Raw genomic sequence first — 14,859 nt, 5'->3', positions numbered from 1 at the left:
AGTTATCGATAATTAATATATAGTCGTAGTTTATTATTTTTCTTTAGTATAAATAGGATCGGGTATCCTGCTAGTGATTATAATACTCTAATATAGCCTTTTACTAGTATCTCTTCGAGATATTCTTCTAAGGTATCTAATTCCTTCTAGTTTAGCCCGTAAATTAGGAAGAATTTTAGGTATATCCCTTCCTTTAGGGGTATCTCGTGATTATAGTATCGGTATTTTGGTAATCCGGTTTCTAGATTTTCGGTAAATAGTTTTCCGTATTTACGGTATTCTGGCAATACCTTAGCGAGTCTATCGTAATTACTTATTACTAGTCCTTTTTCTGCTTAGACGATCTAGTAGATTCCTTTAATAATATTAGTTACGCGTCGGTAGTTATACTATCGCTGCTATCTTAAAGTCTTTCGTACTTCCTTCGCCTTAGTCCCTAACTTCTAGCGGCTATCTAAGTCTCCCTAAGGCTCCTTTATCGGTAAGTCTTTCTACTTTTTTCGACGGATATCGGGATCGGGTAAGGTTTCCTTCGTGGTCTCCTACTTACTCTCTAATCGCTACCGGAGCTAGCTAAGCTTTTAGTCTATATAGGGATTCTATTTATTAAACTATAGTTCGTTAAGGATAATATCCTTATAACCTATATCGTATACATCGAACTTTATTATTCTAGTCTTATTCTGGATTTTAACCTAAAAGTGTATAGTCTCCTAGTTAATAATACCTTCTTTATAGGACTAGTCCTTCCCCGTATACGGAGTAACCTTATACTCCTCTTCTAGGTATTTTCTAACCTAGGGAATAAAGAACTTTCTTACGGCTACCGGTAAGATAAAGTTTCCTACTACGCCTATATCTAATAGTATATTTATCTCGTATTTATTAAGTCGTATTCTAATATAATAGTGCCCTATACTATTACGTGTTATAGAGTATATCTATCGAGTGCCTCTTATATACTCCTAGCGATAATATACTCTTAGTTTTTTACCCGTTTAGCTCGGTATTTAAGGGATATTTCCTTATCTAAGAACCTGTACTGGATTAAGAGCCGTTCTATCTATCGTAGACGCTTATCGAGGGTCTAGAAGCGTGACTCCTAAGCTCCTTAGTCTTATTCTAGTTATCGGATTTTCTTAGAAGCGTGTGCTGTGTAGCTAGTGGTGTTGTATTTATCTAACCGGCACCCGTAGCAGTTATGCCTAGGTGGTTAATCGTCCGATCCTCGCAGGCTTATTATTAGGTCAGTAAGAGTGTCTCGGTTTTCCTAAGCGCGGTAAGGTCGCTAATATACAGTTTACTACTATTCCCCGCTAGTATTCGTGGGTGTTTTACGGTAAGCGTTATCGAAGTTAAGTTTAGTGAAACGAACTTAGTAGGTCTATCTAAGGGGTTCTTCTATAAGTTAGTCGAGTATCCGTAGCTAGATAGTTTCCTCCTTAATTAGGTCGGCTGCTTTTATAGGTTAACGCTAGAAGTTCGTGTTATTATCCGGGGTTCCGTCGGACTCTGTTTCCTAATTTTACTCTTCGAGTTTAGCGATTCTCCCTCGGGTATAATCTCCTTCCTTCTAGATTTCTAAGATCTGCTTTTACCTCTTAGCTTCTTCTTTCGTCTATCCGTATTTTTAAAGGATTTCTGCGATAATTTATAAAGCTGGTTTATCCTTATCCTAGTCGGGGATCTTAAGGCCATAGTCGTTATCGTACTCGTTACTAGATACTATAGCGAGTATCTTCTAGGGTCTCTTAGGGTAGTACCTAGCTCCGTCTTTCCCTGATTAGTATACTAGATAATAGTTATCGTAGCAGGTTGCCTAATAGAGGTTAACGTGTAGTATTTTATCCCTATAAATTTCTAGGTATCTAATAGCGTTAATTTCCTTTTAGGGTCTTTCTTTCTTAATCGTATTTGCTTATCGTTACGGTTATTCTTTCTTAGGCTTATAATAGTCGCGTGCGTAGTGACCTGGCCTGTTATAGTTATAATACTTAACTTTCGTTATATCCCTTTTACCCTGCTTATCGCTCTATCGGTTAATATTATCGAGCTTTATAGGTCTACTATAGTATTTATATAAGGTGTTTCCGAACTAGCGTGGGTGTAATTATTTCTTCTTCGAATTAGCCGTATAGAACGGAACGCTTATTTAATACTTTTTCTAATAGCGTTATTTATAGTTCCGGTTATCGATACGAATTACTATTACGGTATATTCGCTAAATATCTTAGGTCGGTCTAATCGGTATAGTTCGTCCTTTACTTTTTCCTTAAGTCCTTAGTAATACCGATCTATAAAGGGCTTATCCGGGTAGCTAAGCTTTAACGAGATTTACTAGAATCTCGTAGTATAGTCCGTAGCTAACTTAGTCTAACGTAGCTAGCTTAATTATTCGGCCGCGACTCTTTCCTTATCGGGCTAGCCGAAGATAGCGTTAAGTCTTTCGATGAACACGTCGAAGTTCTTAAAGATTACCGTGGTCCCGGGCTTCCTTAGGACCTCTATTCCTATATTCTCTAGGTAGTCTTTATAGATAGACTCGAACTATTCATGCGTATCTCCCGTAAGGAGTGCCGTGGTATAGAGTACCTTAGTTTCTTCCGTACGGATATTATCCTGGTAGAATAGGAGGTAGCCTCTAAGCTAAGTAATAAAGCTCTAAAGCTATCCTCGAGTCCTGTTATACTTAGGGGGTATAGGGTATCTATACTTAGCCCTGATTCTAGGATAGTTTAGCTAAGCTCTTAGGGTCGTATTCTCCCCCTAAAGCTGAGTGATTATATCGCGAATCTGCTAAAGGTCGTTACTTCTTTTAGTAGTAGTAGTAGGCGTCGCGGTGCTTATAGCGTTTATAGTACGGTTATTATTCGATATATTAAAAAAGTGGTTACTAGCTACTTCGTCGTCTTATTAAGGTTATTCTGGTCTTTCCTCTTCGTCGGAGGAACTGGATTCTTTAGACGATAATTCTTCTTTAGATAAAGTGACTTCTTCTTCCTTAGGCGAAGTAGCTTCTGCTTCGGGCGTACTACTTATTAGCTAGTAAGGTTAGCTTACCGAATAGGATCGATTAAAATATTACGACGGCTTCTGGTCCTCTATAGTATAGCGGACGATAGGGGACTAGTATCGGGGTTTTAGTTTAAAATAAAAAGAGGATATTAACTAAAGAGTAGTAATTATTATTTGTAGTGTTTAGTCGTAGTTATGTTGTAAAGACTAGGCGTTTTCTTTATAAGGTAGAGTTAAGCGTAGACTAATAGTCTAGGTAAAGACTTAGATTAATCGATATCTTATTCTCTAGTAGAAGTAAGACCTAGGATATTCTGGTTTATATAGTGATAATGCCTCCTTACCCGTAGTGACTATTCCTTACGTAGTCGCTATGCCTAGGTGATTCTATCGTGACCGATCACTTATTAGTCACTTCGTCGGAGTGATTAACCCCGGTCCGTCCCGGACGGTATACTAAGTACCTCCGTACCTGGTGGCACGTGACTTAGCACGTGACTCTCCAAGTCACCCTGTGCTGTCCCCCGTCTAGGGCCGTCCCGTGGGATATACACCAGTGTACCCATGGGGTTGGTCTATGTTAGGCGGCCGGCCGTAACAGATTAATAGCTTTATAGAAGACCGACTACTTTATAAGATATATTAACACGACGGTACGCCCTCCTATAGATCGAGAAAGGTTAAGGAGTGGCTTCGAGACCATGATATTATCTTAATTAATTACCTCCCCTACTCCCCTAACTTCGCTCCTATAAAGTATATATAGTTTAAGATAAAGACGTGGATTAAGGACTAATATCTATAGCTATAGTGGATAGGGAGCGAAGAACTAAAGGCAGCTATTAAGGCTGCTTAGGAGGCTATTAATAGGAGGTTTTTAGAGTCTTTTATTCGTACGATACCGTAGCGCCTATGTTAGGTTATTAAGAGGGATAGAGGTTATACTGATTTCTGATTTTTTGGACGATAGTGTTAAGGACGGAATTATAATTTTTCTGCGGGTAGAAGTACTTAGAAATACTGTTATTTTCCTTATAGATAGATGTACTTCTACCTACAGGGTCCCTTATTATCCCTGGCCAGTTATTCTCGAGATGTGGGGAAAAGTATTAAGCTAACGTTTCTAGCCCCGGCAGAGGTGTACTTTCTTGACACCCTGTTCTCTTAAGGCCTGAGTCATCAGAAGAATTGCCTCTCCCACTGGGGGTCTGATGTTGACCTTGTTCAATAGAATCTCGCGCTGCCAGCACTCTAGGGTCGCAGAAGTCCTGCTTGACGTTTGGTAAAACCCCAGGGCTCGGGACCATGATAACTATGATGAGAGGAATGAACGAGAAAAGAAGAGAAAAAAAGAAAAGAAAACCCCCCCTTCCTATGGTAGGCGATGGCACAAGCGAACGGTTCACACACTGCGGACTGAGAGTGCTGGGCCAACTTCAGAATCGCCGACTTCGTAGTACCTTATGTAAGGTAGGGAGGATTCGAGCTACGACCAAACCGGGGCTAGGTGAAAACGTGAATATATACGGGTACATCCCAAGTTAGGCGTTTTTCTACAAAAAATCATGGATCGCGGTACGACATCAGCAGTACGATGTACGAAGTACCTACGTAGTGCAGTCTGTGTCTGTCTGAAGTATTCGTACCATTAAGGTACTGTATTTCGTAGAGTGGAGTGGCTCTACGCCACTATCGTATTTGCATGTGGCAAGTGGTGTCATTCCACAACGCGGATGACCCGATTATTATCATGGTTCTAATATCGGACACCTGTACCAAGGAGGTAGGCACGCTTCCGGACACCGCCCTCGCAAACAAACTGTGCCACCAATACTTTATACGTCCGTTCAGCTACGGTACCTCTTTCTTTTCCAAACGATTCATTTCCACTAGATTAGCCGCCGACAAAAGTATTCTCCAGGCTACTTTCCGTTTCACTCTGCCTTCAGCGACGTCGAGTCCGGTTCGATATGGACCTGGTTTGAGCCTTTGCATAGGTAACAACAATGACAACTCGGAACAGGCTGTATTCCTATTTTCTTCGTCAACAGATCATTCCACCCTGAGGACCTGAGGAAGACACTTGCATCAGTAGTCTCTGCGAGAGACGTCGCCGGAAAAGAAATAACAACATCGTTCTAACATAGATCCGCCGACCGAACGATTCCGGTTGCCCGGCCTACAAAACAAAACGTTTATATCCTGAAACTCTCTTGACTCTTGGCCTTTCACCTTTAAACATCCGTCATCATGTCGCGTAAACAGAACCGGCCGATGAGCATGGAATCCGTGCTAGACGAAGAGAGGAAGGAAGTTCTGGCGCTTTTAAGCAACTCTCCTGCAAGGCGCGTGGACTCGACATCGTCAGTCTCTGAGAGGTCAATTTCGCCGCGGGGACCACGATCGCCCGTTCGGAGCATGTTAGATGTCGGTGATGACAACGCGAGCATATCGAGTTCAAGCAGCAGGAGGAACGTCCCTCTCGGGTCCCCGCCGCCGGTCCGCAGCATGCTGGACATCGACACACCGCCCCCGAAACCGTCCACCAGCAGACCCAACTCCCCGGAAGAACTCAAACCACCACCATCGAGCAAAGTCAGGTCGATGTCAGACACGAGCTCGGTGCCATCTTTCGGCCCGCGGGCTGGTCGGGGACGCCCCGATCCCACTTCGGACTACAAATTTGCCAACATCATCACAGGCAGTGCAGGCCAAGGCTTGCCCAAGCGCCACTCCCCGGCGGCTGATGCGCTCAGGGGCCATGATCTATCCAGCGTGGCACGGGGCGGGGAAAGAGGAGGACATCACTATCTCTCCGGGCGCACGGGACGGAGAAGCATAAGTGCGGGCCGCGGTAGTAAGTCCAGGTCTCCGCATGGCCGTCTGGGATGGGGTAATCTCATGCCCAACACATCGGGCCGCTTGCAACAAACACCGGGAATAGCGGTCCTGGACGATGGCACGGTGGTCGACATCAGTCACGCATACCGCAAGCTGTCCGATGCCAACCTGGCTGCCTCCCGGGGCAGCCTGTCACAGCTCCCGGCTATGAAGCGGCCGAGCGCAGCGGAGGAACCAGGCAGCGGCCGTCTAGCCAAGGACTATCTCCTACCGGACGACGAGGACGAATATGCCGACAGCAGCGACGACGATAATAATACCAACGATAGTTCTGATGACGAAGGTTCTAGAGGACGCAGGGCATCACCACGATCTGCGGACAACGAGGACAGAGGAACGGCGAAGAAGGACAGCCAAGCGCTTAGTCTATTGGCGGCTGCCGAACAAGAACGTAGGCACTCTGGATTACTTTTCTCTCTCCCCTCCTCTTCTTAGTGAAGCCGAATACTGTACGTATGGATGGTATCGTGTTGACTCTCCCGAATGTAGGCGTCGAGGTCGCTGCTCGGCAACCTCAACCCCGTTACAGGTCCTTACTCGACGAACCACAGATCACAGTAACTGGCCCTGGTGGCGAGAGAGCGAGGTCGACGAAACCGGCCGTGCACCCGTCAACGGCGTTCGACCACACGCCGGGTTCTGAACCGCCGTCAGCCTTAGCTTCGGACGACGATCAAGAAGTAACAGACATCAAACGGGCGCAGAAGCTCAAATTCCAGATGACTCCCATCATTTCGACGCACGAGTCGTGCCGCGCAGTTCGTGTAATCTATCGCGGCGAATACGACGAACTTCGGAAAACAGCCACAGAAGACAACCGCAGGCTGCGGAAGTACCTCGTGGCAACGGACCTGAGCGAGGAGTCAAACCACGCGCTGGAATGGGCGGTCGGGACAGTTCTTCGCGACGGCGATACGCTCCTCGCCATATACTGTGTGGACGAGGAGACGGGCATCTATTCGAGCGACGACGCGCTGGTACCGGACGATACCAGGGCGCACAAGGAGCAGGCGGCGGCCATCGAGGCGGTGACGTCGGCGAGAGAGCCGTCTTCGGCATCAACACCCATGTTCTCGCAGCTGGCGCGGGCGTCGGGGCTCGGATTCGGGTCCCGGAGCTCGTCCCCGGCGCCGGGCACCAGTCGGGAGCGGGAGAGGGAGCGCGAGCGCGAGCGGGCGGAAGAGGAGCGGCGACGAGCGGTGGATGAGATCACGGAGCGGGTTACGAAGCTGCTGCGGAAGACGAATCTGCAAGTCAAGGTGGTGGTGGAGGTGATACACTGCAAAAACCCCAAGCATCTCATCACGGAGGTGATCGACTTGGTCAATCCGACCTTGGTCATCCTCGGGAGTCGGGGACGCAGCGCTCTTAAGGGGTGAGTGATCTTTCTTCACTCCGTTATTTCCTAACCCCGCACAACATTCCGGAATCCCTCTTGTTCGAATGTGTATGGGACGGTGCTAACTATCATTGTGTTCCGCGTTTGTCCTCTCGCAGCGTCATCTTGGGTTCATTCTCTAATTACCTAGTGACGAAGAGCTCAGTACCCGTGATGGTGGCGAGGAAGAGGCTCAAGAAACAGAGCAAGTATAAAAGAGGTCCGATGCGACAAGTCAACAACCTCAGCAACCCAGTAGCTCGGAGTTTAGCCAATGCCAAGGTCGATTAGGGAGGGTCTACGGCGAAGGGTAAACGAGACATGGCGACGATGTATTAGACTGGGTCAGTCATCATTCCAACGTCGCAGGATGTTGGAAGGAAAGCGAACTTGGGGATAATGAGCGATAAGTGGTTTCGTTGCTGACTTGATTTGTTTGCTTGTGGCTAGCTATTATTATTGTTGTTATTATTATTATTATTATCATGGGTCCCTGTCTTCTCTATATGTTGGGGCTTTCCATTGCTTCGTAGATGAATCCATGGACATGACACCGAAAAGGACGCTGTAAACGAGAGGCCGGGAGGCATGGATGGATACCTTAGATGGAGGGAGCTATCCCGATAAGAATTTACTTACACGTACCTTATCAAGGTGCGGGGTGATAAGATAGGCACAAACAAGATGTGGCAGGTGATTCGCATACAGCCCCACTTCGCGGTGCCCCGTCGAGTTGTAAGGGTATACAAGGGTAATATACATATGACAGAAAGTTGATCGTCGTGGATATTCATTCGTTGAGCAATTCTCCCTTCTCCGCCACGTCGCTGCATCCAAACGGCAATCGGTCAGCAAACGATCCATCAGAGCACCGTGCCCAGTCGAGTCGGGTCATCATAACTCACCATAGAGTCGATAAAAACGCGGTTCGTACCGCGCGCGGTCTTGACGTGTGAACTCGAATCCGACGACGACTTCTGACTTTTTTCCTTTCTCCCTCCACGTCCAGGTCGACGTCACAAGTTCCTCGTGAAAAGTCCTCGTCCACCTCTACGGCACCACTCAGTCTCCTCGATTGTTTTCACTTTGGCACCCCCCCCCCCCCAGGCCCATTCTATGGCCAGCCACATGACTTGACGCGAGCGGTTCAACTCCAAACGGACTGTACCGTAGTTATGTCCTTTGCTCCAGGGGGTGGCCGTTGAAACTGGCCTCGATGGACAGGACATGATTGGATATATTGATTCCTCGCTCTGGCAGGCCATATCACGTAACCAGTAACGACGTACCGCTCGGCAAAGGAACGATAGGTAAGGACGGTATAGGTACGGATCGAGGAAAGAAGGGGGGGGGGGGGGGGGGTGAATCCGTGATTCACTCACTCTTCGGCCCCAAAACCCAACCTCGCCCATTTTCCACCCACCTCTCTCTCTCCCTGCATGCCAGAGGCCTTGATTCGCCCCCCTCAAAACGCTGGACAAGAAGACAAGGCCTACACCTACCTACCTACCTACCTACCTACCTATCTACCAATCATACATGTTATCTCTATTATTCTCTATTGTCCATGAAGCACTCCTCACCTTTTTTCTGAATGCGCAAAGAGGAAAAGCAAGAAGCCCCCAACCTATTCCGGTATTCCGGTAACTGACGATCGGAAAGGATAGAGACTCACTCTTCAACCCCTTCCTATTGTGAATTCACAATCTTCCTTTCTTCTCAGTATTCGTACCCCTTACCCATCATCTATTTCTGGGTTACTGTATCCTTTTCGGTTCTTACAGGCTCAGGCCTGGGACGTTTTCATTTTCATTGACTTGCAATCCCACTCCATGTACTCTCTCGTCACAGTCAACAACAACGTTTCGCTTCTGAGTATCACCATCGCACCTAGCGCCTACATCGCCTCACTAGTATTAGCCTTCGTCTTCGTCTACCTCTACATCGTCCAGGTCTCTTGGACGCCGACCTTGCTGCCCAACTTTCGATACGTCAGACCCAGGAGCACCGCAAAGACACAGGCCGAGACCTCGAGTGCTCTTGCGCTCCCTTCTACCGCCCTTACCAAGTTCACCAACATAGGCTCGTGGAAAGCTCTGCCCCCTTTACCGCAGTCCGAGACTGGATCCGAGGTCGAGGCCACGGGGGCCCGCCATGACAACCACCTATCATCGCCTCGATCCATTGGATCATCTCGACGCCTCACTGCAAGACTTCGAGCCGACGACTCCGCCCAAGCCGACCTTCGGCTATCCCTCGCACCATTCGGGCTTCCGCTCCGACGACAACGAGAGCGACATGCCCGACCCGATAGACTCACCAGGTGGCTACAGTCCTCCGGCCTGGCGCCGCCTGGAAAACGGCCGTCGCGACAGCGGCTTCTGGCGGAGAACTAACCGCATCCTGGACGCTTTTCCCGACCGGTCCTCGCGCGAGTCGAGCCCGGAACACGACGCTGACGAGGGCGACGATGTGCTTGATAAGGCCATACGCACGCGCTTGCCCACCGGCAGCATGAGCCCGGAAAAGGCGCGCTCACCCAGTCCGGGTCCCAGAGTTGACACCGCCGGCATAAACGTGCAGGAGTCACGCCCACACGGTAGGGCAACCCAAGATGCGCCTGATAATTGTGAGTCGGTTTTTCTTTTGTTCCTTTTTTTTCGTTTTTCCGTTTTTCTTTTTTTCTTTTCCTCTTCCCTTTCCTTTCCTTCTCTTAGCAAAGGATCAAGTTCCACCTGTAGAGTCATCAAGTGCTAATCGTGCTCTCAAGACATTCGATTCGCATTGCGCGCAGAAGTCCAGCATCGGACAGAACCTATCGAGTCGGCATTCAACTTTGTCCGCAGAAGGTGGCAGGCTGCAACCCGGTCTTGGTCGTCCATCATCATCTCCACTCTCGTCGCCCTCCTCTCCATCATGGCTACACGGAATCTATTCGCGCCTGCTGCCCCGACACCAGTCCCGGATCTGATTAAAGTGGCGGGCGTAGCGCGTGCTTTCGAGCCGCTCATCTACTTCTCCGAGGGCGGCGCATCGCAAGTGGGCGATCTACAGGCGACGGGCGTGGCGGTGTGGGACCTGGGCGAGAGCGTGCGGACGAGTAACATGACCTCTGCACCCGTCATCGTCAAGGAGCTCGACGAACTGAGCGAGAGCTTGAAGACGCTCGCGATTGAGCTGACCAGGTTCTTCGCGAATGTCGACGGCGACATCGACGGCATCCTCATCGTCATGGACTGGGCGCGCAGGGAACTGTCGCACGTGGAACAGCTCCCATCCCCGCCGCTGGCCTCGGCCTTTGACAACCTCCACAACCTCCTGTCGGCGGCCGGCGTCCTCGAGACGCCCGCCGGCCACCCCACGCGCCTGGGCATGTTGACGACGTATGTGTTCGGCATGTCCAAGCCGCAGCGCACCCGGCAGACGCTCCAGCGGACCTTCAACGAGTTCCTAGCCGTGCTAGAAGAGGCCATCAACACGGAGCTGCAGCACTCGCTCGCGCTCTTCGCCCTCTTCGAGGCCATCGACCGGCAGTTCCTGAACCTGGCGCGCACGGTCAACCGCGAAGCCAGCGCCCAGGACGAGATGCACGCCGACCTCCTCAGCTCCCTGTGGACGCGGATCCTGGGGGCCAACGCGAACGAGGTGGCCAAGTACGAGCGGAACCGGCTGCTGCTGCAGAACGTGCGGGAGAAGACGGTGCGCAACAAGGGCATCCTCGTCGAGCACAACGGCAAGCTCCTCACCCTCAAGGCGAACCTGGAGAGCCTCCGCCGCAAGCTGGTCAGCCCGCTGGTGCGGAGCGTCGACTCGAGCACGCTGACGCTCGAGGAGCAGATCCGCGGGCTGGAGGAAGTCGGCGACTACCTCGAGGGCGTGCGGACGAAGCAGAAGGGCAAGCTCATGGAGATTCTTTATGGCGGTTCGGGGACGCAGAGGAGGTCAATCGAGGATCGGATGCTGTACTGACCGGTTTTCTTCATTGGTTTTGTTCTCTTGCCCCCCTTCTGTCTCGCCCGGGGTGGCAGGAATCTGTTCTGGGCGTTTTTGCACATCCTGTCCCCTGTTTCCTCATTTCTCGGGCGTCGATGCGATAGATGCTGTTTTCAGCTCACGGTGGAGTCCCGGAACTCGGGCAACAAGGTGGTAGGGATAGGTAGACGGTGGCTAGTTCTATCACGGATTCGGGGTACCTGGCGTTTATATCATGGATTTGGGGAGCAGTGGCGTTGGGATAGCCTAGAAACCGACAATATCTTCACTTTGCATTACTCCTAACTTCCAGTCTATATAGTTTGCTTTGCCCTAATTTATGTTGCATCTCACTACATCTCACTAATGCCCCTTTTGTTGTCGTTACGAAACAATAGAGAGACTTCTAGCAATCGAATGCGATGTAGCTAAATTAAGTGAGCGGCGGGTTGGCCGTTAGAGCGAAGACGGTTGGACGGTGGTGGGGTGTAACAAAGTGTGGGATGACGTAAGACAGTCATGGAGATAACGCTCCGTACCTTATGTAAGCATATTGGAGTGCTCCGCCAAAAAAAAACGTCACAGGTCGAAAACACCAAAGAATCGCATATATATCGTCAAGGCAATCAGCCAGGTCCATCCTTCCTACACGTTCCTAGACCAGGGTAGTTCCCCGTTTATCGTCCATTTCGTCCCCTTATTTTTCCTCTCTATAGTGAGTGTGTTATGGGGCGCAGCTACGGCCATAAACATACCCTTACCTGAGTTGTCGCAAGGTGAGAGGCCTTCCTGAAGGTGAAGAGTGGGAAAGCACAGAAAAAGGGCAGAAGTGTAAAAAGAAAGGAAAAAAGGGAAAAAAAAAGGAAACAAGAAATAATAACAAAAAGACACGGCAGGCCGCGGAGGATGCAAGCGACTTTGCACTGTCTTATCTGACCTGGCCATTCTTACAAGTTTCTTTACTCTAGCTCCAATCTTAACCACGCACATGGTTATACATTGTTTCTCATTCTATTGATACCACAAAGCCATATTGTCCTCTTCTTTACCTATCCTCCACAGCTGTCGTCGCCAGGGCCAAGTCACAACCACGCAAGCAGCAACATTCACATTATTGTCATGTCTCTGGACCAGCTCTCCGACGACGCCATCCTCGAGATCCTCTCCCATCTCACCACAGCCCGGGACGTCGCCAACGTCTCGCGTGCCTGCAGGGCCTTACACAGGACCGTGCACCAGGGTGGAGGCTGGCGCTCCTTTGTCAGGCACCGTTTCGCCACATATGCCGTCAGCGAGCCCCGCGATGGCCGATGGGACGAACTCGCCGCCGCTCTGACCGCTCAGTCCCGCAGCTGGGACCGGAAGAGCTTGCTCCCCGTCGCATATACCCACGCGCAGTCGCCACAGAGCAACTTCTTCGCAGGTCAGCACAGTAGAAGGCTCCATCATCCCTTCTCGCCTGCACTCGACGCTGCTCGTGTCTGGAATGACAGCTTCGAGCTCGTCGTTTGGGGTGCCGGCGAGGACATTGTCGGTCGGTTTCGCCCCCTGGCGAGCAGCGGGAGCGACCGCAGGAGGAGCAATGGTGGTGGTGGTGGTGGTGGTGGTGGTAACTCGGGAGAAGGGGACGCATGGTTCTGCTTCGAGGGTCGGAGGAACGGGTACAGTCCCGCCAAGGGCGATGTGACGGCCATCAAGCTCATCGAGCCTGGCGGCAAGCTGGGCATGCTGATCGGCCGGGCTTCCGGCGAGCTGCATCTCATCTCCGCAGAAAGGGGGAATGCGAGCAATGTCGTCGAAACATTTCGTCTGCCGGAACCACCGTCTCATGTTAAGGCTGCGACGTGGGAAGCTGCGGCATACGTAGATGTCTGCCCGAACCAGACATCCATCGTAGCGGGAAACCGGGCAACAATTAACATTTTCCCCTTGCGCTCATCGTCTATGAGCGAGGCTATCCCATTAGAGACCTTCTCCCTCGACTCGCACACCTTTCATGGCAGTGACGACCGTTCATTATTCATTCACAGCGCGAAAGCCCTGACAAACGACACCATCGCCTGCGCGCTGGGCGGGGATCCCGTCCCCTTACGCTGGTTACAGGCCACGCCAACAGGACTCGTCCCAAAAGTGGTGGATAAGAGTGATCGTCTTCTGCGCAATCTGTCAAGAAGTGTCAAAACGACCATACGGGCTCTCGAGGTCATTCCCACGGCCGGTCTCTCGGCTGGCCAGAGCGGAAGCGGCAACCTACTCCTGACCGCCTGGGACGATGGTACCGTCAGACTGCTCGACACGCGAACCCCATCCCCTTACGACATGATATACCGCGACCTCTTCCAACCCGAAGAGACCACTTCCTCCCTCCTCACCTGGGGCGCACACCATTTCGTGGCCGGCAGCAACGAGTACCCTCACCTCAAGACGTTTGATTTCCGCTGGCCAGAACACCACGCCGAATACCGTTACACCGACGCCCTCCCCTGCTCTCCTTCGCCCCCCTTTCCCGCCCCTCCCGACGCAGACTGGAGCCTGCCTCTACCACACCGCCGCCCTCGGCCCGACCTAGTCCACAGTCGCTGCAACCACGCCGAGAACACGGTCTGTACTTTCCACCGCCTGGCGCGCGAAGACGACTACCACCCCAACGCCTGCCTCATCCTCCAGCCCAGCAGCAGCAGCAACAGAAGCAGCAGCACCTCGAGCCGCCGCAGCCTGCCCTCCCGCATCCACTCCCTCGCAAAGTCCTCCAACGCCGCCGACGCCTTCTACGTCGGTCTCCCCGGCGCCGTGGCCGAGATGCGCCTGGTCGCCGAGGGCGAATCTCACGTCGGCCCGCTCGTGGGTAAAGCGGCGTCCCGGCGGGGCTGGCAGGCCGAGACGGCACAGTTCGCCTTCCTGGAGACCGGGACTGGGATGCTGCCGCCCCTCGAGGACGGGTATCCCGGCTTGGGCATCTACACGTTTTCGCCCCTGTTGGTGCAACAGTGGGGTGGGCGGCCTTGGACCCCTCCTGAGGGAGCGAGGTGGCATCGCTGGGATAGACGGTTCTGGAGCCCCGACCACTTTTAGAGGGGTGAATCGGATGGACCGGGTGTGGGTTCCAGCAGATACAGATGAGCGCCTAGGTTCTGGTCGAAAGACGACCAGGGACGTATCGGAGGGTGGGTAAAGATCCCGGGTATGCCTTTAATTGGACATGCATGTATATAGAGTAGTTCTCCTGGACAGTCTCCAATGGTCCCTGATGAACGCGTTGAATTATTGGCCTTGATGAAGTTTCTTGATATGGTCGAATAGCTTTCTTTTTATACAGGTCCTCCTGGAGGCACGGAATATCACACCCGGCGCACAGTACTATCAAGGTAAATCCTGTTCCCCGGCTTGCGAGCATGAGGGATCTACAAGAGAGGTGGGCGCAATTTTGTCAGGGGAAAAATCAGAAGAGAAAAAAGTCAACTCGTCATATTTCTGTCGAAAAAAAAGGCTTCTGGGAGATATCCCTCGGCAACTTTACGAAAACTACCCCGAGCTTCGACTCGGACGCCAAATAGCTCCGTTCCAGGTTCTGAGCAAGGATATCATGATGGAC

The 14,859-nt window shown here is 51.0% G+C and overlaps 3 protein-coding genes across 3 annotated transcripts; all 3 read left to right on the top strand.

Annotated features, from left to right (window-relative positions):
• Positions 1-5,266: 5,266 nt before the first annotated feature.
• Positions 5,267-7,586, top strand: SODALDRAFT_282633 (adenine nucleotide alpha hydrolases-like protein; the record flags this gene model as incomplete). Its single annotated transcript, XM_028608350.1, has 3 exons — positions 5,267-6,200; positions 6,407-7,292; positions 7,415-7,586. 3 exons carry the CDS (start codon positions 5,267-5,269, stop codon positions 7,584-7,586), a joined length of 1,992 nt encoding a protein of 663 aa, XP_028464472.1.
• A 1,863-nt stretch (positions 7,587-9,449) lies between these two features.
• SODALDRAFT_281759 (hypothetical protein) lies at positions 9,450-11,264 on the top strand (the record flags this gene model as incomplete). Its single annotated transcript, XM_028608304.1, has 2 exons — positions 9,450-9,924; positions 10,066-11,264. 2 exons carry the CDS (start codon positions 9,450-9,452, stop codon positions 11,262-11,264), a joined length of 1,674 nt encoding a protein of 557 aa, XP_028464471.1.
• A 637-nt stretch (positions 11,265-11,901) lies between these two features.
• On the top strand, positions 11,902-14,619 carry SODALDRAFT_335774 (hypothetical protein). The gene has a single exon (XM_028612543.1). It carries the CDS (start codon positions 12,387-12,389, stop codon positions 14,337-14,339), a length of 1,953 nt encoding a protein of 650 aa, XP_028464470.1. The 5' UTR covers positions 11,902-12,386; the 3' UTR covers positions 14,340-14,619.
• Positions 14,620-14,859: the final 240 nt, after the last annotated feature.

This window comes from Sodiomyces alkalinus, assembly GCF_003711515.1.
Source record: "Sodiomyces alkalinus F11 unplaced genomic scaffold SODALscaffold_9, whole genome shotgun sequence".
Lineage (NCBI taxonomy): Eukaryota > Fungi > Ascomycota > Sordariomycetes > Glomerellales > Plectosphaerellaceae > Sodiomyces > Sodiomyces alkalinus.
This window is presented reverse-complemented; position numbering and strand designations above follow the sequence as displayed.

What these genes read in the sequence shown, in the direction of transcription:
- SODALDRAFT_335774 (XM_028612543.1), top strand. Translation starts at nt 12,387, where the DNA reads ATGTCTCTGGACCAGCTCTCCGACGACGCCATCCTCGAGATCCTCTCC.